The 26,760-nt window shown below is 39.8% G+C and overlaps 1 protein-coding gene across 2 annotated transcripts in view; it reads left to right on the plus strand.

Moving 5' to 3' along the window:
* ODAD2 (outer dynein arm docking complex subunit 2) overlaps positions 1–25,969 on the plus strand; it is a 187,238-nt gene extending 161,269 nt beyond the window's left edge. For both annotated transcript variants that reach the window (XM_045857958.1, XM_045857960.1), the window contains exon 19: positions 25,761–25,969. In XM_045857958.1, the coding sequence (XP_045713914.1) occupies positions 25,761–25,874 (114 nt within the window). In that variant the 3' untranslated portion in view covers positions 25,875–25,969. The remainder of the gene's footprint in view (positions 1–25,760) is intronic.
* The last annotated feature ends 791 nt before the right edge of the window (positions 25,970–26,760 follow it).

Raw genomic sequence — 26,760 nt, forward strand, 5'->3', positions numbered from 1 at the left:
CAATTCCAGTTTGGTCCTGGGAGGAAGTGAGTGTAACTTTTACCTACTCTGCAGCCATCTTGGATCCTCCATACAGCTAAAGAACTTGTTCATAACTCAAGCTTTGTGAGTTAAATGGATGTAAATTATAAAATGTGAGAGGTAATTATTTATAGTTTTATTGAAAATATTCCAGACCTAGCCATTGCCAAGTACTGATGTGGATTTAGCATTCTGAAATTTAAACAGTAACTCTTGGCTACTTTTTGGTCAAATGCTTTGTGAGTAAATGTGGTGTATTACTGTAATGTCAAACTAAGTTTAAGAAAAGGCGTTCCTTCACCATTTTAAATCTGTGCAAAGCAGTCTTCATTTTATGCACATATAAACCTGTGAAGTATTCATATGTTGGTTTGGGGATTTTAAACTTGAAAAATTACAGATTCTCACTTTTGTATCTGTCACTGCTGACTCCAAACTTTAAATTGAAACCACAGGATATATTTGGCACTCACACCAAATTAGTCCTTTTCCCTTGCATTAAATACTGCTACCCAATGATTAAGTGTTCAACTATAAGGCCAATAAATAACATTAGCACAATGATATATCCAAGTCACTGTCAACTTTGCAAAGGCTGCTTGGATTTGGGTTTTTTTTAAATAAAAACCCTGTTTGTCATGTTGTGTTCAAAAAGGTCATAGCATCAGGTGAACACCCTAATCTTTTATTTTTGTTCAGCTCAGAGGAAACTGATGAAAGGTAGCAACAAAAAGTCATTGCCATCTGAGTTGTGAAATGACTTACCAGGTATGAGCCTCCCTTCCTGAGTTGGGTGAAACCAGATACCATGACCTGGATATTTGCTACCAAGTGTCATAATTTTCAAAATTCTTACTTACATATTCTAATAAGTTTTCTATAGAATCATTGCCAGATAAGAAAATATTTTAGGGTTGAGCAGTATGGCAGTCCATGAAGGTTAGATTTGGGCCTGGTGCTTTTCTTAATCATGTTACCAGCATTAGGCACAGCAGGCTACATCACAGCTCTTCTGATAATACATGAAGAAAATGACATGACTGGGGAGTTTATCTTGCCTAAACTGTGCAATCCACAAGTCCTTACATTTAAATAAGTTTGGATATCAAAGCATTCAATTGGCATACGATGCTGTTGGCACATGTTAAAGCATCTTTTGGTCTCAGAAAAAAGACACTTCTTCTGCCAAGCTGCAGGTCTATTGGCGTTGTTCTACAGTAGCTATGCCCTACAGCCTTTTTGGTGATAAATGATCTGTTTCAAATAAATTAAATGGCAGCCAACGCTGCAGAAAAAATCATTTTCAAAAAAAGAGAGACAGTTTTGCAGGGTCAAAAATGCACAAACAGTATGGTAAAATAAAGTATATGCTGCTCTTTTTCATGGAAAAGATTGCTACTGCTACATTTGCCAAATTCAATCAGTGTGCCAAAAAGTCGAGGAATCTGGCAGGAGCTAGAGAGTGCAGTTCCATCTTTCATCTATGTTTCTTCTCTGTATTTATCTTGCTTCAGAAAATGCTGGGAATGTCTTTTCCTTCCGACTTGGCTCTTTTGCTCAACCACAGAAGTACACCAGGCAGTTTCTCATAATTGTTTGGTTACTTATGGTGCAGTCAGTCTTTAAACTTGTGAGAAATATATTATTTCCATTGGAAATTTATGAAAAGCACCAACAACTGTTTGTTTTCATTTTCTGAAAATTATTTCAGGAACAAAACAAAATCACTTTTATTAATTGGCAGCTACTTGACTCAATACACAAAGGCAGGAGGCCAGCTCATTATTTTTGGCCTTCAGCTGACCCAGAATGGTTTTCCTGTATAAGAAGCTATTCACAGATGCTAGACGTAAAAATTAATAATAATAATAATGGTATTTCAGACTTTATGAGTAAGTAGTTTTTGGCACTGAGAATATATCTTCTCTCTTTCCCTTGAAAACAGCAATCCTGTTATATACAAAAAGTAAACAGTGCTTGAATTAGCACGTTGGAGTCTTTAATATACCAAAAATATGCATGTATTAACCTTCCCTTCTAAGGCTCCTTTTTTCCACTTCTTTTAGGATCAATCAGTTTTTGTTATTCTAAAAAAAATACAAAACTCTTAGGTTCTTAGGGGCTGTGTTCTCTGTATTTTTCAACCTATTTCCATGGTGTCAGATGTCTCTTTGAAATGCCTTTGGACACAAATTTAAAAGTACAGGTGCTAAACAAAAGTTATGTTTTTAAAATCAAGTTAATTATAGCTTATGCAAATTTGAATCAGAGCAACTATCTGTGGTTCAGGGCTGATTAAACATAATGGCTTACCCGTATGGCTAACAAGTCAGGACTTGTTTATAATGTCCTAGTTTGCAGTGAGCTTTTAGGAAAAAGCACTTCCTTCTCCAGGTCTTTGTTTACCCATGAGTAAAAGTAAGAAAAATATTTCTGAAGTTTAAGCTATCATTCCTTATAACCCAAGTTTAAAACTTGAATTCCTGAGGAGGTAAAAAGTCAGAAAAACATCCCTAATGCTCCAGTTACGGCAATAGAAACGATGTGTACTTTGAGAGGGTCTCTTTACTTTACAACATGGGGCTTAGTATTTATACCTCTGCTTATTGTAAGAGGTAACATAAAATATGTACACTAACTACTGCAAATGTTGATATTTTCACTAGACCATGATTTTCTAATTGGGGGAAATCTGATCAAATTTCTGTGAAAATTTTTAAGGTATTTTTTCTTAGATGGTCACTTGCCAATGAATCTACTTGTCAGAATGTCTACCTGTTATTTTCATTCTATTTTGTATGTAGAGAAGTACAAGCAAGAACTTCTTTGAAAATTGTCATCTTTTCTGAGGAAGGGTAGAAACACTTATCCAAGACGTATCATGGTCACTCAGAGACAGGTCTGCGAGTGCCCCGGGGGGATGCCCACAGTCAGGGGATGGGCAGATAGAGGTGACCATGACTTGGGGAGGCAGCAAAGATGCTGGTTTATTTTACAGTGAATTGTGTGTTAACAACAGATTGTCACATATCTTTATACATATCTGGATGAATATGCCTTTCTTGTGCCAAAATATGCCCTAGGTTTTGCACATATGAGCTGCAGAAGTCCTCTCAGTGGGGCAGTTTGGGAGCTGGAAGTGGGAGACTCAAGAGCCTGACTGCTGAAGCAATATAGCACCTAGCTCTTTTCTGCAAAGCAAGGGCAGGTCCCATTTTTGTACATACCTGACAAAGGATGTGTATATGATGCAAGTTACATAAAAACTTACTATAACTCAATAAGAAGATAAATGACTCAATTAAAAATTTACAAAATATCTGAATAGACACAGCAGAAAAGATACAGGATAGCAAACTAGTACATGAAAAGATGTTCAACACCACAAGTTATCTGGGAAATGCAAACTGTAACTTCATGAGAAACTACCACACACCTAGCAGAACAGCTAAAATTCAAGAGTGACAATACTAAATGACCAAACCACATGGTGGAACCAGAACCCTTGTATACTGCTGACAAGAATGTAAAATGATCTAACCACCTTGGAACACAGTTTGCCAGTGTCTTACAAAGTTAAACATGTACTTACCATATGACCCAACACCGCCACTGGCATTTAAAAAATATCTGAATAGACATTGGCATAGGTCTTCCCAAGAGAAATGAACACATATATACACACAAATATCTGTGTGTGAATAGATATAGCAGCATTATTCCTAACCTCCCAAATATAGAAACAATCAAAATGTCTCTCAACAGATAAATGGATAAACAACGAAAGGTGCATCCATACAGTGGAATACTACCCAGCAGCAAAAAGAAACAAACCACTGGCACACACAGCAACACAGATAAATCTCAAGACCAGTATGCTAAGTGACAAAAGCCCCATGTTTGTATTTTTGAAGCTTAGTCGTGATTCTCTTAACTATCCTCATTAGGTTTGACTTATTAAATCAACTGTCCATGTTTCACTGTTTTCACTATTTCAAGTTTTACCTGATAATGATTATTAACCAGAATTATTAATCAATCAATTGATAACAATTACCTTTCTTAAGAAAAAACACCAACATGGCTTACCTATATTTTTCATATTCATTGAAATCCTAAAGGAGTACTTCTGGTCAAGATGGAGGCAGAGATAAACATGGCTCGCCTCCTTGCACAACCACAGAAAAAATTACAACTAAATTACAAAACAACTATGACCCAGAACAATCAGAAATTTAGCTATAAGGAAGTCCAGCAAAAAGGAATTAAAGAACTCACATTTCATCCAGACAGGTAGGAGGGGTGGAGACGTGGAGACATGTGGAGACACAGATTGGGCAATCCCACACCCACATGTGGTAGATAAAATCAGACAGGATACCTCAGGAGCAAGGGATCCCGGCCTTACACTAGACCACCAAGCCCAGGGTTCCAGTGTTAGAAGGATAAGTTCCATAACTTCTGACTATAAAAACCAGTGGGGGTTGGGGCAGTAGAAGAAACTGTGGGATTCCCAGGCATCTGCTCTTAAAGGGTCCTCAATGGACTTAGGACTTATGCATACCCACTCCCTCTGGGCTTCAGCACCAGGGCAGCAGCAGTGGCATATGGGGAGAAAATGAAGTGTCTGGCATCAGACCAGGGTGAGTGTCAGAGGACAGCTTCCTTCTGGACAAAACTCCAGAGGCCAGGCAGTGGCATTGTTCCCTTTCTAAGCCCTCCTCCACACAGAGCCACAGAGCAGCAACATTATATCAGGGACTGCTTCAACCTGGTTCACATAGGTTGCCCGACCCTGGCAATCACACTCCATCCAACTTACTAGTGTGCTTTTCTACAATAGCCCATGCTATTAAGACAAAGAGTTAAAGCAGTTCTGCCTAATACATAGAAACAAAAACAGGGAGGCTGCCAAAATGAGGAGACAAAGAAATATGACCCAAATGAAAGAACAGAGCAAAACTCCAGAAGAGGAACTAAACAAAATGGAGATAAGCAATTGATCAGATACATAGTTGAAACACCGGTTATTAGGATGCTCATGGAGCTCACTGAGTACTTTAGCAGCATAAAAAAGATCCAGGCAGAATGAAGTTTACACTAGGTGAAATAAAGAAAAACTTACAGGGAAACAACAGTGAAGTGGATGAAGCCAAGAATCAAATCTATGATTTGGAATATAAGGGGAAAAAAAAACATTCAATGAGAACAGTAAGAGGAAAAAAAGAATAAAAAAAAAACCCAAAACCAAAAACACAAGGATAGGCTAAGGAGCCTCTGGAACAACTTCAAATGTGCCAACATTCAAATCATAGGATTGCCACAAGGAGAAGAGAAAGAGTAAAAAATTGAAAACTTATTTGAAAAAAATAGTGAAAGAAAACTTCCCTAATTTGGTGAAGGAAATAGACATATAAGTCCAGGAAGCACAGAGAGTCCCAAACAAGATGGGCACAAAGCACAAAGAGGACCATAGCAAGATACATCATAATTAAAATGCCAAAGGTTAAAGATAAAGAGAGAATCTAAAAAGCAGCAAGAGAAAAGCAGGTAGTTACCTACAAAGGAGTTCCGATAAGACTGTCTGCTGATTTCTCAAAAGCAACTTTGCAGGCTAACAGGGACTGGCAAGAAGTATTCAAAGTCATGAAAGGTGAGAACCTAAAACCTAGATTACTCTATATAGAAGGCTATCATTTAAAATTGAAGTGTAGATATAGTGCTTCCCAGACAAGGTAAAGTGAAAGGAGGTCATCATCACCAAAACCTTATTACATGAAATGTTAAAGGGACTTAAAATTTAAGAAAAGGAAGATGATCAAAACTATGAATATTAAAATGGCAAAAAATTCACAACTATCAACAATTGAAAAAACAAACTAAAAACAAGCAGAACAAAAACAGAATCATAGATATGGAGATCACATGGAGGGTTATCAGTTGGGAGGGGGAAGGAGGAGAATGGGGGAAATGGTGTAGGGATTAAGAAATACAAATTGGTAGGTACTGAGTAGACAGGAGGATGTTAAGGACAGTATAAGAAACAGAGTAGCCAAAGAACTTATATGTATGACCCATGGACATGAATTAAGGAGAGGAGACTGCTGGAGGGAACGGAGGGTACCACATGGAGATGGACAAAGGGAAACAAATTGGGACAACTGTAATAACATAATCAATAAAATATATTAAAAAAAGAAACCCTAAAAAAATGATGTCCTATCATAAAAGAATGACTCAACAGCTTATATGCACTAAAGCTGCCACTAGCCATTTCTTAAGAACAAGATCTGCAGAATTTTCTCATGTACTTCTTACAAGATATAGTCAATGATTCACATGTAAATTTAGGTAGATTTTGAAAAAAATCATTTTAGGTGGTATAGATTAATATAATATGTGTAAGTGTAATTTAGGCATATGTCCCAAAGTTAGTTCATTGATCCAATTTAGAAAGTGGATAGATCAGAGGGAGAATCCTACTAATTAAATAAATAACACAGAGTGCATGGAAATGAGCATGTATTTGGTGCCAGACTGGACTGCATTTAAATCCCAGCTGCCTCATAGTGTGTGTATCAGAGTGCTGGGTTTTTTTGATCCTCACCTGAGAATATGTCTATTGATTTTAGAGAGAGGGACACACACACACACACACACACACACACACACACACACACACATCAATGTGAGAGAGAAACATTGATTGGTTGCCTCCTGTAAACACCCCAAATGGGGATCAAACCCACTACTTTTTGGTGTACAGGACAGTGCTCCAACCAACTGACCAACCTGGCCAAGGCCAGAATGCTTTTGTTTTTTTTTATCAGGAGTTGAATTCTTCCAAGTCCAGGCTGTGGGTGTGAGATAGGTGGCTTTCTAAAGGGTTTCTCCCAGGATTCAGGTCTCATTCCTGTACACTAAAGCAACTCAGACAGTAGCTATCAAGTCCTCAACCTCAATGTGCTTAGTGTGGACAGAGAAGCTGGCTCTCAGCAGCATTTCTCCTTGGCCTGAACATTATGTGGATGGACTCTGTATTTGTGGTGGGATCTGATCCTCCTTAGAGAGTCTACTGGAAGGACTGCGCCACCTTTGAGAGTGGGTCAGTTCTCCCATGGCATGGCCAGGATGCAGAGGCCACACTCGTATCTACAGATATGAATGCACTACCTCTGCACCTTAGGTTCTGTTTTGTTGGGACCTATATGACTGTATTAAACTCATAGCACATCCTAAGGTCCTTGACAGTATAAAGCTGAATCACACAGGATATTCAGGTTTCTATCTGTATCTTCAAAATCTTTTTATGAAAATGTCAGCTCTCAGGAAATTCCTTCAGAGACCATATGAATCAGATATGTGTCCTCTGAATGCAGAATTTGGGTTGTTAGTAAACAAGGACATACGATAATTAAATGGGAAGCCTTGGCTTAAGTCTACCCCGATCAGGCTTTTTCCATAAAAAGCCTTTTCTGTGAGCAAAAACTCATAAAACTACCACTGTACCTTTAAAAACACTAACATGGTTTCCCGTGCTTTGAACGAGGCCTTGTGTGACCGGGCTCCTGCCCGCCTCTCTGCCGTCATCTTGCCGCTCTTTCCTTATCCCCCCTTGTGGCATGAAGTGCATGCCTACCGACATCCATCCTCCCCTCTTTGATGGCAGTATTAGCACAGCACAGGACTGCCAGCCACAGAATACACATCGCGCAGCCTCCCCTGAATCTCAGCGTGGCCATATGATTAAGTTCTCACCAATAAGAAGTGAGAAGTGATACACGCTATCTGTGTTTCCTGCCCTATGTAAAAGGATGCATGCATATTGCTAGGTCTACCTCTGTTTCTGGAGGCTGAGGGATAGATAGAGACCACTGGGGTGGCTTTGGACTCAGAGATTGGCCAGCATGTTGAAGGTGGCAGAGCCATGCTACAGCCTGGGACTATTTGCACTGTTACATAAGAGAAACGAAAATTTCTAAGGTTATTTAAACCACTAAATTTGGGGTTCCTCATGTGTAAACAGTTTATCCTGGACTCAACTTAACAGACCTATGGGACATACCTTGGCAAGCATTAGCTACTGTGGTGTGAAGAGAAACATGCTCTTGGGTGCAGGCAGCTATGCGCCAGGATGTGCCAGTGGAGAGCAGAGCAGCGCTGGATGTCCCTCAGTTCCTCTGCTGGCAGCCCCGTGCCCCACACAAACTGCAAATCCAGACGTGGCCCCACTGCTCTTTGCTTGGAATGCTCTGCCAACCTCCACCCCACACTCTGGGTTGCTCATGTCCACCATTTAGGTTTCAGATGCACTCTTGTTCTTCAGAGAAGTCTATACTTACTCCCTGCCCCCGTCTATGCTCTCCTAAGACCTGCATGTCCCCCCTCTCTGTTGTGCTGAGTTAATTGCTTGTCTCCATGGACTGTAAGATTCCTGAGGGCAGCAGCCAGGCCTGTTTCATCCACTTCTGCTGTCCCAGGCACAGTTCACACTGTGGAGCAGAACCCAGTAAATATTTGTTGAATGAGGCCATGAACTTCATCCCATTTTTAGTCATTCCTGCCACATAACTACACTATCCTAATACCAAAATATTCTGCAAAGGTGAAAACAAAAAAAAGTGTTTGAGAAGGGAAACATTGAAATTAAGCCCTTGAGCGTGAATTGTTTAATTTGTGAGCAATATATACAGGGACCGAGTTCCTCTCACGCATATGATTTTAAACTTCCCATTTTCCCTGCTGTTAGAGAAGTTTAATTTTTCTCATTGATTTTTTTTTTTGTCAGTTTGTGTCCTGGAAAACTAAGGTGATAAATACAGGCAATCATTGCAAAGTATGACTATTGCCGGGCGCTAATGTTTTCAAATTGCTGATGATTTTTAGGGACACCACAAACTGGCTGCACAGTCCAAAGCACTTGGCAGTCGCCACTGGCAGCAGGAAATCAGACTGTAAATTTAGAAAGCATTGCACCATATTCAGGAATGCACCTCCAGATTACCTCCAAATATGTCATGGTCATGTAGCTGGGGTTCACAGTGAATTTAACTACCCTTTATTATGCAGATCGTGGTACATAAAAAAAAAAGAACTTTGAAAAGCACAACTGTGCAAGGGAGAAAGCCAGTCTGTTGCATGAAGATAAAAATTGCATCACAGATTCCACCTGCCACCGCCAAGTTGGGAACACCATTTTGCACTGATGCTTCCTTTTTTATTATACCCTTTGACTTTACTGAAATTTTAAAATTATTTCCCTTACTCCTTTAGTGCTCATTAGGATAATTTTCTTAGTAACTGCTTATGTCAGAGTAAATTGATTGGGTGAAAACAGATGTTACATGAGAGCTTTATCATACTGTAGGATCATGGAGAATAAGATTTGCATTGTGAATGTACCCTGTTGAAAGGCAACATTAAGTCCTTTTGCCCTATGTATTAAGCAATAAAGTTTGAGAGGAAAAAAGTAACATTGCTGGTTATGTATGCTTTGGTAATTCATGAAATATGCTAATAGCTGATGAGCTACTTTACTGTGTTAGTCCCAAAAGGAGCAAACTAGTCATTCTGTAGATTTCCATGTAGGTTCTTAACAAAGTTCTATACAAAGCAATTAAAAAAAATGTTTGTGTGTCTGTGTGTGTCTATGAATTGGAACAGCATGATAGGAGAAGAACGTTACTGTGGGTGGAGAACCCAACAAGGGGCTGGGACGAGATATGGAGTAGACACAGGAGGCAATGCTTCTTCAGCCACATTCTTCAAGAGTCAGTATGGGGAATAATTTTACTGAAAAATTTGAAAAGCAGTACACACAATGAATTCTAGTCTGCAAACACAAGTAAACCGTTAGAGTAAACCGTAGTGAAGTGGAGTCTTACTCAGGCAAAAGAGTGACTGGTAAGTTATATTGTATATCAGAGAAAAATAATATTAGTACATCTAAAAAGGATTATGGGTTGAAATGAATGAAAATCTGAGAATTTTGAAATCTTCTCAGCCTTGTTTGTGCTGGAGCTGAATAGGCAGAGCATCCTACCTTTAAAATACCATTGATTGTCTCAGCCTGGTGTTAGCTCCTAATTGTATTTGATAAGTGCAAGTCCAGTGTGGTCTGAGAACAACGGTGCACCATTGGTGGAGATGGCCATCCAAAAGGGTCAGCTGCAGGTGGGTCCTGGTCCTCAAAGACTGCTCATGGCATGTAGGGGAACCACACATGCCCATGGGACCCACAGGGTGGTTTGGTAGAAACAATGAGGCCTCGTTGAGTGGAACCATTGCAAATGGAGGCAGGTGACAAGAACAGATTTCAGCATCAGGCTTGGGAATGACGGCCCAAGGGCCAAGGAGGCCAGCTGGGCCTCAGAGAATGGTGGTTAAAGTGTCCAGGGACCAGGCCAGACCAGCTCCCTGTCGGTGGTTGCTGAGGCCAAGGGAGGCAGTGTGCATGATGAATGAGAGCATGGATCTAGAGCTTGAGTTCAAATCCTGGCTTTTCCAAGCTCTGTAACTTTGGGCAAGTAACTTAATCTTTCTATGCTGTAGTTTCCTCATCTGTAACACAAGAATATTCATAACAATACTAACTCTGGGTTCATTGAGAGCATTAAATGAATCAGTATATATAAAGTACTTTGAATAGTTCCTGATGTATGATAAAGGACTAATTGTTGAAATGTTAGATGTTGTCAGTCCTTTTATCTTTTAATAATTTTTTATTTCTCAAATACAGTTAACATACAAAATAATATTAGTTTCAGGTGTACAACATAGTGATTAGGCACTTATATAACTAATGAATTGATAGCCCCAATAAGTCTACTACCCAGCTGATACCATACACAGTTATTATATTATTGACTATATCCCCTATGCTGTACTTTACATCCCTGCGACTACTTTGTAACTACCAGTTCGTACTTCTTAGTCCCTGCGCCTTTTCTGCCCAGGCCCCACCCACCCTCCCTCTGACAACCGTAAAAATACTCTCTGTATCTATAAATTTGTTTCTGTTTTTTGTTTGTTTATTTGTTTTGAAGTAGTGGGAATTGTTATCATCTTCTTGCTTCTTGAAGGATACCTGCCCTCCCTGCCTTTCCTGGATCTACAATAGTGGAATGGGCAGGGAGTGTCATTTCTGGTGGAGATTGAATGATGATGAATTGAGAAAAGCCTGCCTGAGCTTTAACTTATGTCCTGGAGACCTCCCCCTACCTCTTTCCTGAGTCTGGCAATGCTGGGCAGGTAACGCCCAGAGAGCAGAGCAGCCATCTGTCTCTCTCTCCTGGGTCCTCCACTGAGAGGCAGAGAGGGCTGTTCCCCTGGTCACTGGCTGCTTCCTGCCTCATTCCTCACCCTGTATACAGTCTGAGAATGGGACTCTGCCATCTTCATACTGCCTTTCATGTCACATGGCAGGTGGTCAGCAGCCTCTTAACCCAACTGAACCAAGGAAACAAAGACTTGCCCACCTGCTTGCCATACCCAAAAAGGTATAATGGAGGCAAAATGATTTAAAAGGAAAATCTTGCCAGAAATGTAAGATATGCATTGAAGGAAGCTAGATTAACACAAAATAAGTATTAGCACAACTAAGCTACATTAGAACCATATAAATTGATTTAAAGGAAGATCAATAGTGAAAGGACAACTCCATTAAAATGTTCAGTCAGAGACTGTGAACTGGTCCTGGAACAGGCTTAGGGATGTGATTTGTACCAGTTCTCTTGGGAGGAAACCGAGACAGGTCAGTATGACGCACAGTCTTTTACACGTATCATTTTTAAATAGAACTATTTCATTTCTCCTGCCTAAAATGTTTCACTTTGGCATATGACTTGAAATTTCATAAACCAGACATTAGGCTTAAATTTATCTTCTCTAAAATTTGTAAACACAAATTTTAAAACCTGGGAAGAGTAAGAAAGGTAATCACTCTTTCAAAACTCAGTAGGAATGTGTTTAAACTGCGTTCTTCCAAATGTCTAGCTGAGACTATGAGGATGCAGGAAAGGAGAGTGTTTAGGGCTGAGGTGCAGTTCGTGGTTTGGGGCAACTGTGGGAAGAGTCAGAGTGGATGGAGCAGCTTTGCGTGGGATGAATGCGTCGTAAGCAGGCTGACATCGGTAGCTGAGGAATGAGCAGCAAGGGGAGGTGTTGTCTAGTGAGAAAGAAGTTCCAGGAATAAAGAAGTGAGGACACCAAAGGTTAGCCCTGCACTTACAGTGACATGAGTGGTTTGTTGTGAATCACGGAAAAGGAGAAGGTACCTGGAGGGTCTGTAGGGGGAACAAGAAGGAACAGGCAGAGTTCTGGGACCCTGTGCCCTACTTTCTCTTCAGATGTCCCATTTTATCTTATTCAGGGTGAGGCAAAATTAGGGTTACAGTTGTTTGTATGGAAATAATACAGTGAATAACAATACAAGAGTAAACTCTTTGTTTTGTGTACTCACAGATGTAACATACTTTTGCCCCACCCTGTATGTGTACACTTAAGTCTATGTGAATTCCATAGAAAAGTTAAGGTTTTGTTTGGGGCGCAGAGGAAGGGAAAACCATTAAAAAAAAATCACTGGCCTAGATTCATTCCATCCTTAGAAACAGCCCTGCTGTTCTCAACAGCTAACTTGTCAAAAATCATGCAAAATGGGATCTGAAATGAACAAGATCTTTGCCAGAAGAGGAAAAAGAATCATTGTCTTAAAATCCATTCACTTTCTTTCATTGAAATTTGAAGTTTTTGAATCGATGACATCAAGAAGTATCCTTTTATATAATTTTAACAAACAGAAAAAAGTGAAATTGATACTTTAGTTATATATGAAAAACTTTTAGTGGTTATCAGATTATTTTCATAGTTGATAGAAACATTAGTTTGTGAAATTTTACAGTAATTTGTTATTAGGTTCCAATTCCAAAGATCTTAGATGTTAGACATAGGTTTTTAAAAGAAAAATTTAAAAAGCACCATCACATTTGACTTATTCCTCCCAACAAATTGTGTGAGTGGAGGAAAATGCTCCCTCAATGGGCGTTTCTGGCCTCAATGGGCACAGGGCGAAACAGGCTCCCCAGGTGTACGTGATGAGCGACAGGCTGCAGTGAGAGGAAGGGTAGGCGGGGTCTTGAGAACAAGGTGAAGTCAACCAGAGTTTAAGTAAAGCAATTATTGAGCCAAAAGTATCTTTTACTTAAGGTTATTTCCCAAAAATTAGTCATTTATTTTCATCTTATGAGCTTAGTTCCAATTTAGTAGGAGCAGGGAAAGCTGTTTCTTTGACATTGAAGAAGAAAAATTGTGGCTCTTTTCTCCAGTCTTGTGCTTTATTTTTCCATATTAATCTGCTTCTGAAAGCTTAAAAGAAATCAAAATAAAACTGGGGAAGTGGTTTAACTAAAGGTCCTCCCACCCCTTTTCAATTCATTGGTTTTATCTCTTCTGGATGTCTTTTCATTATTACCCCTGTGGAGGATGAATTCTACATCCAATAAGGTGTTTTAAATATTAACATGTCTTTGGTTTTGAACTCCTTCTAATAATATGTCATTTTTGGAGATAAATATAAATGCAAACAATAAAACATTAAGAATTTAGACTGATTCTAATATTGAATATTATGGAAATGTTACCATTTTAATACATATACATTTAGATAATTCTTGGCCTGGACTTATAAATAATTTTTAACATTTTCTTAGCTTGATAAGATGTAATTTTTATAATTTTACATCAGATTTTTAATAAATTTTTAGCATTACCAACACTGAAGTTGCAAACTAAAACAAAATCCTTCCATGGACAACTTCCTTACATAATTTAGGTAATTGTTTTTTAATAAATGTGTGTCTTTTATGGTTTTAAAATATTTCTGTGCTAAATTATCATTTGTAAACCTATGTCTTTGTTAAGTAGGGATATTACTCATATGAACTTGTTTCAATATTAAAAATAAAATTGAGGTTATAGGCAGAAAATACCTCAAGTTCCTATCTCATAACTACAAATGTATCTGTAGCTACTTTTGTAACATCTCTCTGGTCTTTGAGTATTTCTTCTCCTGGCTATTCCCACCTACTGTACTCATGATCCCATTTTGTCTCTCTAGAGGTGGAAATTTTGACACTGGCTATTGCCTCTAACTTCTGCATAGTCCCTTTATTTTTTCATCTTTTACATTGTATTTATTGCCTTTACTGTGGTACAACAGGGCCACGAACGATAGGCAGTATTTGCTGATCGCTTACTTTGGGCAACTCTATACCCTGTGCCGAAACCAGCTTTCCACCCAGGCCTGTCTCCTCGTCCCGTGCTGGGGAGCCCATGCCTGCAGTTCCAGAAGGTCCGTGGCCTGTAGTCCATGCATATTCCCTCTTAATCTCTCCTTGCTTACTTGCTCATTTCCAAATACCCTATCCATTAATTACATCCACTGTAGGATCCACTGTATCAAAGGAGTAGCATTCTCTGAAGATCTTGGTTGCCCCAGCTGCTCCTGGCTCTTCAGCACATTACCACTGGTTTTTCCCTGAAAAAAATCAGAGATTGTTCTATTAATAATCTCTAGGACTTCCAAATGTCCAAATCCAAATCCTCATGTTACTTCATCTCTCCAAGCCATATTACAATGTTGACCTTATTATTCCCTTAAAATGTCACACTTCCTTTGTTTCTGTGATCCCACAGTCTTCTGGTTCCCTTCCTACCATTTAGATGACTCATCTGTTTTGCAGACCTTACTTCTTTCTGGCCAAGCCACTTGTTTTAACTTTTTAAGTGATGTAAGTGATATATGTTCACTGGAAAAAATTGGAAGCTAAAGATGAACAGAATGGAAAATATCAGCTGCAGCCTGCTGAGAACCCCTTTGGGGATCTAGAATTTTATGCCTGGGGCACTGGGGAGCCACTAACATATTTTGAGAAGGGGAGTCAGTGGGTCCGTTATGCCTTTCTGAAGTTTTTCTGGTTTGAGGCTATAGGAAGATGAGTTACGCAGCAGTTCAGCAAGAGACAACAGTGGCTTCAACTAAGTTCATAAGCTCTGGGAATGGAGAGGAATGGATGGACCCAAGAGGTATGTGGGAGTTAAAAACAACAGGACTTGGTGACTTTTTTTGGATGTGAAGAATGAGGAAGAGGGTAGAAAGAAGACATCTAAATGTCTAGGCTGGGTGACTGTATAATAGAAGCAATCTGCTTGTGGAGGAAAATGAGAGTTTATCTGGGGCATATTGTCTTTGAACATCTTGGAAAATACAAAGTGGAGATGTGATTTATTCCTATAATATCACATATAAATAGCTTGATAGGTATATCAAGCCTTGAAGACACATATTTGAGGGCCATGGTTCATAAAATAATGAGAGCGGATGATGTTTTTCTCTGAGGGTGTCTAGAGAAAAGAAAACAGTAGAAGGGCAGCAGGACATCCCGAGCCATGCCACTCATGATGGGCAAAGAAGGAAGATTCCACAAAAGAAGCAATTAGAGTGTTAAAGGGAAAATACCCAAACAAATCAGGAAGGTGCTCTTCTACCCTAAAGGAGTCAAGAGAAGAGTGAGACATGAACCAAAAGTGCCTACTGGATTCATACCAAAGTAATTCCTGAAAACCTTGAAAAAGAGGTAAAGAAATTGAGGTGGCAAGTGGAGACCACTCTTTGAAAAAGTTTGGCCAAGAAGAAAAAGTGGAGATGACAGCTGGAGAGGAGCTTTGGTTCGTTTTTTCTTTTGCCTCTTTGTTTTGTCTTACACAGGTGAGTTGAGTGTGTTTAAATGTTAATTGGCAACAGCAGGGTGAGAAGGGAGGCAGTGAAGACACTGGGAAAGCGTGGGGATAATGAAGTTAGCATCTAGAGGAGATGGGGAGGTAGGTGAACACAGAGCCTGAGACAAGGAACTGAGTTTAGCTTGGAGAAGAGACCCCTCTTGTATAAGACAGATGGCAAGGATGGTGCATTTGTGATGGAGATCTGTGAGCGTGATGACAGGGAGCTGGGCAATTTCTCTGTGATTTCTATTTCCTCATCAAGTAGGCGGCATAGAAGTGTGCTGAGAGTAAGAGAACTGAAGTGGTGGGTTAGGTGATTTGAAGAGAGTAGAGAAGTTTTTAAATAGCTGCTGCTGAGAATGAAAGTTGGTGAGAGAAACACCTAGATGGGTTGCCAGGCAGAACTGAGAGCCAGCTGAGATGAGAGATCATGAACATGGGTGCCTTTGCATCAATTTGTGAGCATAATTCAGAAGTCTGATTGAGGTCCTCGATTTCAGTTTGCAGTATTGATATGATAGGATGGTAGAGAGAACAGAATTAAACATAGCGACAGAAAAGCAGCTGACATGGTAGACCAGATAGTGTAGGCCCCAGAGCAGGGAGGCTGTAAATATAGATAAGTACCTCCTTTGTTCTTGATCTCATTCTGTCTCAGAACCTGGAATTTCTTTTTTAAAGTTGAACTTAAGTGACATATAGCATTACATTGGTTTCAAGTGTACAACATAATGATTAGATGTTTGTATTATACAGGTATATTGTGAAATGATCACTACAATAATTCTAGTTAACATCCTGGAATTTCTAATAGAGGGCAATTAGAGGCAGGGATAGAACAGTATTAATAAGGTCCAAGTGTAAGTATAAGGATGACTGACTAGTTAATGTGACATAGAGGTGAAGATTGATGGAGTTGAAGAGGTCAAGGTCTGACAGAGGAGATGTTGTTGTCTGGGTCACACTGCTTTTTGTTGTGTTTTAATTTGATAAATGTCATTTAAGTCACAATTTTATTACCAAAAAATAAATATTCAGTAGCTCAGATATTAGCTAGGGATGCCACTCCTCTTACCATGTAGGAAATACTGGCTGAAACACCCCTCTGCTTTCCATGCCCTGAACAAAGTCTAATTGGAGGGAATTCTATTTACCATCACAGTCTTCTCCAGCTTCTGACCATTTGCTTCAGGTTCTATATTGTCTCACGCTTGTAAGCATGTTGTCCCTATCTTACACGGAGCTGACCTAGACTTGGAATTCAACCCTTTTTTGTTGCTCTGCCCAATAACTTCTATCCTCCAAAGAAAACAACAATCAAACAAAACCAAAAATAAGAACATTCTTCTAAAGTCATTGTGTGAAAAAAAAATCAACAGTTGGAGTGATGGGCGGGAATGTACACGGCAGCAATGGCAGCAACGTTCAGGTCAAGCATTAGACATGTGTTTCTGAAAAAGTGCCATGCTGACTCTGAACTAGGCTTTCATTTTCCCAGTGGGTCACCTTTCCCCTTTTCTGCCTTTTCTCCTTAAAAAGAAAGATTCTCCTAAATTCCCAATCTGAGTGATTTCATTTCCTCCAAGCTGTACCTTCAGTATTAGCTGCAGATCTTTTTTGCATATCAAAAATTTGGCCTTATCATGCAATTCAGTCAAGAGATGAGTGACTCAGATTGGAGTAGTGGTGGGTATGAGAAGAGGTCATACTTGGGTGCATTTTGAAAGGGGAGCCAACAGGTTTTGTTCGTGGCTTGGATAAGGGCTATGAGAGAAAGAGAGAAGTCAAGGATACTAGAAAGCCTTTGGCCCAAGAGCTGGAAAGATAAGCTGACCTTAGCTGCAGTGGGGAGCCTGTGGGAAAAGCAGTTTTTGCCTGGGAGGATCAGCTTTGTCCATGTGAAATTTGAGGTCCATTTCCGTTTCCAAGCAGAGATGTCAAGCAGGTAATCAAGTAGTGAGTTCAGGTGAGAGCTAGAAACATATTTTGGAGGAGTCATAATTAAATCTACCTAACTACACTCTTTGTTATATATATACAGTAAGTCCTCACTTATCAAAAGGTTCTGCAACTTAAAGTGAAATAAAACAAAACCAATTAATTAATTTATATAAGCAAGTGTTAAGTTCCTGTAGGATCTCATCAACATTATAACAAAATGATACAGTTCAAGGACCTGCTGGCCTTGGTCTTATCACAACTGCATATTGATAAATTTCCCGACTGCTCTGTTTCCTAGAACATTTTACCCCCAGAAATGTTCTTTGACCTTCTACTAAGAGCCAGAGGAAAGTCATAGTGAAGCCCAAAGCAGGAAACATAAAGTAGTCTGTTCCTGCTACTATATCACCATAGGACCTGCAGGACCCAGTGGGCATTGCAGCTGCCACAGTCCTGGACTGCAGCGGGCCCTGTCTCTCAGGGCCCACTCATTTCTCCAGAAGGGCCTCTTGGAACCTACCATGAAAGCAGAACTTGACAGGGACTCAGAAAGTCAGTCCTGCTGAGCTTCCCCTCAGGGCCTCTTGGCATTCCTTATACAGAGGTGCCCACCCACATGGCTCCCAGCCTGCACCGAGTAGCAGTAACCTGACTTAAGGAGAAGGTCAGTGGTTCCGGCCAATACTGGTCACATTTGGTCTTATCAAGTTTGGTGTACAATGTCAAGTGTGTTTTTACTGGGGTAGTCACAGCTAAAAACTAGAAAGCAGTTACTGTGGGCCAGGCCCCATTCTGAGAATTTTACAAATATAGTAAGTTTAAAAGCAATTGAACCCATTCCAAATGACACCGTGAGCTTCTGCCCAGGATATACAGAGACTTCCTGCTTCTTTTTCCTCTAATGTAGAGTCCAGAGCAGAGTCCCCAGCAGAGTCCCTTAGTCTTCTTGTCCAGCCAGTAATCAAATTATTCTCCATTTCTAGCATTCTTTAGAAGAAGGTTATTAGGGCTCTAGTATATGAGTATATTCTGTTTCTACCACCCAGTACTCTAGATTCAACACTCTATTACCTGTGGGTCTGTAGGTCTGTGTCTTCTCTAGTGGAAGGCTCGTGAAAAGATAACATGGAGAAAACACCAGAGGACAAATTGAGTGTGAGCGAACATCTGCAAAGACAGGGCACTCTGTGGAACCAGTAGAGCCCCTTTCGAGCCTTGCAGATGTGGGCCTCAGATCAGGTACACATGGCAGGCGCTCCTGTCACAGGAGGCAGACAGACACCACTGGAAGGCACGCCACAACCGGCAAATGTAAAACATGTTTTGAAGCCCCGGGCTCTAGGGAGCTGTCATATGAAATAAATTACCCTGGATCAAAGTGAGGATGGGAAAGAAACTGCGGTGGGGTCCCCGCCGCCACAGCAGCAGAGCCAGTCATGGCCGGGCAGCCACCTGCAGGGGTCTGTCCATGTGCATTCCACATTACCAGGCGGGGCAACCACACTGCAACTATGCACAGGGCTTGCAAACTAGACAACAGCAAACAGGCTCACAGTTCAAACCAGCTCCCGGAATGTAAGATCTTTCTGGAAAACCCTCTGAGCTCCCTGTACAGGCAGGTATTTCTGAGGTCTTCTCGCTCTAATTAAAACTCTCATTTCCTGTCTGCGTTCACCAAAACAGTGTCAAGTCAAACCACAAGAAAATCTGTTATCACTCAGATTGGTACATATTTTTCATACAACTGAAATATTACATAAAATTGTAAACAGATATAAAAGTAAAATTTGAGTGCAGACAGCGATCCCCATGCTATGTTGGTGTCACCTAGAGGGGATGCCAGTTGTAGGTCACAGCTGCCTGAGGAGGGCATGTGCCTGGAGATCAAAGCCTTTGACGCTGGAGGAAGTATTTGAGTCAGTCCAACCCACAAACCATGCTTTGCGCCCCTCCCCTGTCCTCATTCACGCCAACGTTGTAAAAAGTTATGTGTTTCAATGATGTTTTAAGGTGCCCTATGCAATTAAGTTTTAAAGCAAGGGGGCTAGTTTTCCAACAGTGTATATATGAAACTCCCAATAAATTTGAAGTCCTCGAGTGCACTTGGGGGAGAGGGAGGATTAAAATAAGGAAGGTTTTTGAAAGGAACAAACACTTCAAAAAGTTGAACCTGAGGTGTTTTTCCCCCTTATAACATCAAGAATATTTTCATAGTTGGAAAAGTCCAGAGATCAAAAAATATACCCAAACAATGTGTACTGATTCTATAATCACTTGTAGCTAATTTGCATCTCACTTTCCTAAGAAAAATACTCCTTTTAAGTAATTATTGCAAAGTATTACCAACCGCCTTCACCTTGCCACGTGTGTTAGTGATTTGAGAACACGTGCTGCTCCTTACTTTCTGTCAGCTGCCTATCGAATGCGGGATTATGCCCTAAGTTTTTGCTATGTGCTCTTTACATTTGTTTGAAAGCATTCTTCTGAGAACTCTAGTTTGCTTGTGAATCTCTTATGAAAAACAAAAGCTTACATTCCTTAGCTTAATTTTAAGCCAAGACGCATTCTACATACCAGGTCATAGCCCATTTTTCAGATGGTGGTTTGGGAGAGCAGTATGCCCTTACTCAATTTGTAAAGTATCATTAGCTACCTAGCCTCTTGGTGTGTAACAAAGCAATGATTCACATTCATTGACAACAAAATATAATTCAGGAAAAGCAATGAATTCAAATAACAGCATCACCAAAGAGGGTCCTGGGAGTGCTTCTCAAATACAGAGCCATTCAGACCCTGAGCACACAAAAATCTTACACTTCTAACACCACACCCTTGGTTGAGAATGTTCTGGGCCAGGGAAAATGGGAAGAGCAGGATAAATTAACCAGTAAAGAATAAACTACAGAGCCTGCTACATAGTAAACATGGTAGCGAACCATTTCATGTTGTGCAAATGTTAGGTAACTTGTGGGCCAAGTAGTCACTCAAGATATACTTAAGGAAGCAACTCTGACTGCCCACTGCATACACCACTCTCTGCCTTACTTTGCCCCTTTTACCTATTTTTTAAAGTTTCCCCCTTGCCTATGCTTTAGTCCTTTAAAATACTGGACTGCTGGGCCCCACTGATTAAAAAGCTATTTTAGGGAATGTTTAGGCTATTAACATTCACTCACCACCACTTAGGGTGTAGAATGAAGCCTCATGGTTCATGCAAGGAACTTAGGCAAAATTAGGTTCCCAAAGAGTAGTAGTCCTCTTAATACATTCAGGACTAGAAGTTAGTCAGATGATAGAAAAAGTGATTTGCAGAGTAGAGTCATAAAAAGGATCCTGCATTGATTCAACATTGTGTTCTCACATCAAGCATGCAAATGTGCAGTAGATGCTCCCTTCAGCAACCCTTGTCTAGTTGCCTACTGGGAGAGCCAACATGCTATAGGCTGTCTGTGAAACCCAGAGATTCCAACAGCACATCAAATACTATGATTAGCACGTTTCACACTCACCAGTCATTGGTTTGTGTAACATGAAATTATGTAACTGGCATCAAGGGTTTGGGAATAAATGCTGCTGACTCTTGGAAAGCCAGCAGGGACCACAGAACACCACCAGATATGAAGGAGTGTGGGTAGAACGCAGACATTTTGGCAGGCATCAGGCCAAGGGGCTGCTTTCCAAGGGGGCTGTGCAAGGTGGCGGTGGCAATAGCTGATGCCAAGTGAAACCTGGGTCATTGGTCCCTATGGAGGTCAACCAGAAATAAAATGGGGCCTGGAGCAAGTGCTGACAGGGCCAGACTGACCTCAGGGCCAAAATTCCTGCTTCCTCATTCCTCCCAAACTAACCAGGGCTGGCCTCCAGGGAATAAATGCCAAGGTCAGACTTCAGAACTGGTGAAATAATCACCATGATAATGAACAGCATTTCTGGAGCACTTACTTTGTTCCTGTCACTGAGTTTATGAGATTTAAATGCATAACCTGTGTGAAGCCTAGCTACGTCATGGTCCGTCATGACATGGACATGCAGTCAGAGACACAAAAGCCTGGCCACCAAGCAGCAGTTGAAAGTAATTTTCATCCTAGTTTCACTCTCTTAAAAATGGGGAGCAAAAATTGCATACTGTTAAACTTCTTTAAAGTCCTCCACCAACAGAAGATGGGAAGGTTTTTATAGAGAAGACCCAGAGGCACAGTATGGAAATCATTTGATTGGCTATAGCTTAAGTGGTTGCCCTGCTTGGGAAAGCCTAGTTGGCTCTTGGTAATTGGTTGTACTTAGGTTTCATTTTCTCAAATTAGCATGTGTTGACTCTAGTTTAGATTTCGGTCTGCTTACATAGCCTACCAATGCATTATCACTACTTCATCTAATGGCCTCCTGGCTTAATTACCTTAACAATGCAAAACTCTTAAGGCATGAGCTTTCCCATGGCCCTGTTTCCCTTACTCAGAAGAGAATATTTATTTCTCTTGCATCTCAGAAGAATAATATCTCTTGGTTTTTCTCCAAAATGTTGTTCCTTGTTGGTGAATTTCACAATTCAGAAAATTAGTCTGGAAGCAGTATGAATGATGATCAATTACAGAGGGCAAGGGAGAATACAAAGACAATGAAAAGCTGTTGTAAGCTTTACAAGGGTGGTGAGTGACAGTGAGAATAGAGAAGCAATAGGGAGAAATGAATGATAAGTATAAGCAGTTGAATCACAAGAATATGATAATTTGTTGGGTGGAGTACAGAGGAGATAAGAGTGGAGAAGTGTGAATCAGGGAGATTTCTGGCTTGAGCAACTAAGTGATGATATCCATTACTAATATGGAATATTGAGGGATTCCGGCTTAGAGAGAAAAACATTTAAAACTTCATTCAGAATATATTAAATCTGAGATAGTTGTGAATCTTCCATTTAGAGATATCTAAGAAGCATTGGCTATGAAGTGTGCCATTAAAAAGAAGGTTCTGAAGTGGAGATATAAATTTAGAAGATGGTTCCACCTGAATGTATTTGAAGTTAGATAGTAAAAGAAACCATGTAGGAAGAGAGAACAGAATGAAGACAGAAAAGGAATTTGTTCTAAAAAACCTTAGCAGTTTATGGTTGGGATGAGAATAAAAAGCCATTAGTTAATTGTGGGAAGATGAGGACAAATGGAGACAGAAAACCAGGAGAGCATGGAATGAGCAGAGAAAACTTCAGAAAGGATGAGGTAGTCAGTTACACCAAATTCTGTTAAAGGACGAAATAAGAGGAGGATTCGTGAGTGTCTATTGCTCTTTGCAACATGGAAGTTACTGATGACCTTTAAGAGGGCTGTTTCAATGAAAAGCTGAAGGCAGAAGCCAACCTGGAGTTTAAGACCAGAGACAGTGATTCCAGACAACACTTTAAAGAAACTTGACTATGATGGAAAGAACATGAGTCAAAATGGTGGGTCTTGGGGGGCTTTGTTTATTTGGTTGGTTGGGTTTTTTTGCAGGTGAGGGGGTTGTTGTTTTTTAAGAAATGGAGACATGCTTGTAAATGATGACATGAAGGAATCAGTGGAAAGGAGAGATTAAAGATAAAGTAATAAGAAAGGGAGAACGCAGTGGTAAAATGTCATAAGTAGGGGACTGGATGATACAAGTGAAGTGGTGGACTTTGATAGAAGGAGAGAGACATCAGAAAGGAGAAAAGCTGGGCTAAATTGCAGGTAGGTTTGCAGATTTGGTTAAGGTAGTTCCTGTCTAATGGCTTCTGGCATGTTTATGAAGGAATCCTTAAAGGTTATCTGCTGAGAATGGGAACTATAAGGAAGATTTGGGGATTGGAGAAGAATGAAGATTTGAAATACTCATTGAAAAGAGTGAGGAAGTGACCTATTAAAGAGATATATTTAGATTGCTAGGCAATGATGAGAATTCATTTGAAATTGGATTTCTTTGCTTTGTTGTATACATATTGCCTCCAGTGAGGCTCAGTTATTAGTGAGGCATGGGAAAGACACAGTTGGTTATGGTTTTACTGGATGGATGTTGTAAGGAGGTCTAAGAAACTGGTAAGATTGAAAAGATGTACTATGGAATCTGCACTGGTTGTGGAGGAACTGGAGACAGGAGATGGTTAAAAAAAAACATATACAGGCCAAAGGACTAGAGGTTGTGATGAGAACAAGCAAGCAAGTTCAATGACCAAATCATAGAAGTAGAAATTGTGATTAGAGTGTTTGAAGGTTGGACACTGAAAATAAGGACCAGGGTGTGACCCTGAAGTGGAGGCTAAAATGTGGTGAGGATCGTTGACAATGAGGGGGTCAAGGAACCGAGAGACCAGACATCCTTCCCTACCCCAATTTGATCAAGGTTTTCTCATATTCACTTTCTAAGAGTTTTACATTTTCCCATTCATATTTAAATTATTAATACACCTGGAATTGCTGTTTATGTATGAGATCACTATTTTTAATTTCTTTTATTTGTTTGTTTGTTTATCCTCGCCTGAGGACATACTTACTGATTTTAGAGAGAGGGGAAGGGAGGGAGAGAAACATCTATGTGTGAGAGAAACATGAACTGTTCGCCTCTCACACATGCCCCAAGTGGGACCGAACCTGCAATCTAAGTATGTGACCTGACTGGGAATCAAACTATAGCCTTTCAGGTTATGGACTATTCTCCAACCAACTGAGCCACACAAGCCAGGGCTATTTTCTTCTCTTTGGATAACCACTGTCCTCAAGTCATTAGTTGAATAGTTTAGTCCCTAAATATTTCTGAATTCATTCCTTCATGCTATTCCTGGTTCCTGCTTTACTCAATCTGTATCACCTATAGCCTGATGTACTGTAGTACCTTTCATTCTCTTCTTTCTACAGTCTGTCATAAAAGATATAAGTTGTCATAAAAGATATATTTGAGAAATACAAATTTGACCATGTCACTCACCTGATTAAAGTGATTCAACAACTTTATTACCTTAAAAATAAAAGCTAAACTCCTAATCAGGCCATATTTAAGCTGTGTCCTAGCATTTCCCCTTAGAGCATTTCTTTGCTTTTCAAATCATCATTATTTTATGACATCATCCACATTTGTACTCAAACGATACTATATAGGAAATATGTGATTCAAATTACACTTTAAATCTTCGTCACAACTACTAGTTATATTCATGAATGATAGATTTTAAAAATTCTACTTCATTTATTTGAAATTCATTGGACATGTATGTATTAGATGCTTTTTGGTACTCTAAATTCCTGAGTTTACAATCTAAAGAAGGACAGAAAGCATTAATCCAAATATCTGTGTAAAGGGGAAGAATTTAAGTGTAGCAACATACATTTGAGTAAACTACTATGAGAATTCTGATGAGGGAGAAATGATGTTTTGTTAAATGGAAGCTTTGCCAAAAAGTTATCTTGGTCATGAAAGATGGTTAAAATTTAGGGAGTCAGAGAAGGGGATAGAAAGGCATTTTAGGTACAGGGGTAGCATTAGTCAAGGCCAGAGAAGTGCAGAAGTGTGCCCTTGGAGTACAAGATAGAGCAGGAGAAAAAGAAATGGCTAGAAGGGTAAATCGAGGCCATAGCACGAAAATCTTTGAAGGCTAATAGATTGACTGTTAAGCCAGCGTTGGGAGTCAATGACAATCTCCATTAAGGGACTGGTATAATTAGGCTGTGACATGACCAGGTGGATTTGAATACAGAGAATAAATCTACAAGGATTGCATGCACGGTGTTCATGCATTATCCTAGGAGGTGGCCAGGAAAAAAATGCAAATTTCAAAGCAGAGTCCATAGCTGTTATATGACCAAAGAAAGGAGAAACTTGTATAGGAATTTTATGAGAAATTCCTGCATCTGACTAAACATCATCTATATTTGTATTTGCCCAAACAGAATTACAGTACTTGTACTTTTTTGGCAACTTTAAACAAAATTAAATATTTAAAATTATTTTCATAGCCTAATGTTCTATCTTTAGATTAGAAGTTTTATTCTTACTTTCCTTCTTCTCCCTCTGTGTGACAGATGCTACTGCATATGGTTGGGTCGGCTGATGAGGATCTCCAGGAAGCTGCCGCTGGCTGCATATCCAACATCCGCAGGCTGGCTCTCGCTACAGAAAAGGCAAGATACACTTGAAGTTTGCACAGACATTACAGGCTACCAAATTTTACACGACAGAACACGGGACTCCCATGGCCTAGAAGCTGAAATTAGGAAACATTTATTAGCAAATCCTTTGCAAACAGACAAATGTCTGAATGAAAACACACAGATGAAAAATGTGGAGGATGCCAATCATGCAAAAACTGCATGTACAATTTTTTGTTCTATTTAATGTTTTGAGGATCTGCCATGTAATGAAATAGAAAGCCAACAAATTTGTGGTAATTTTCTAGGAATTTGAGGATATATGTATGTGCTACACATATATTTTTTCAGTTATGCTTTTGCATTTGTGATGATTTTAATAAAAGATTTGTCCTTCCTGGTGTGCAGTTGTATAGTGAATGAGTCTTTAGAATTCCCTTTCTGCAAAACCTATCTAACGGTCCTGTCATTACGGTTTTGTCTTTTTGATCACTTGCAACCCATGGGAGAGTTCTGAGGAGATGTGCTGAGTTCACAAACTGTTATTGAATAGAGTTCAGAGTTAAGCAGCTGGACTGGAGAGATCATCTCGAGGTCATTCCAACTTTATCCTAAATACTTTCAAACATCTGAGAGGATAATACGTAGCTGTCATTGGACCAGATCATGCAAATCACAAAACCATAAGCAATGCATGAGTTTTTTTAATATATATTTTTGGACTTACACAGCATAAACAATATGTTTTATTTCCCTCACAGGATTTACCAGCACTTTTATTGAAAGAATGAACTTAGGCTGATGTCAGGATAATATTACTTCACATAAAAGTGCTTTGAATTTCTGAACTTGCTTTTAGCACACGAAGTACTTTTTAAAAAGCAGCTACAAAGGATTAATAGCATTTTATCAGGTTATAGAAACATTAGAAGCC

This window comes from Phyllostomus hastatus, unplaced genomic scaffold (genome assembly GCF_019186645.2).
Source record: "Phyllostomus hastatus isolate PE091 unplaced genomic scaffold, TTU_PhHast_1.1 phas_scaffold_1674, whole genome shotgun sequence".
NCBI classification, from domain to species: Eukaryota; Metazoa; Chordata; class Mammalia; order Chiroptera; family Phyllostomidae; genus Phyllostomus; species Phyllostomus hastatus.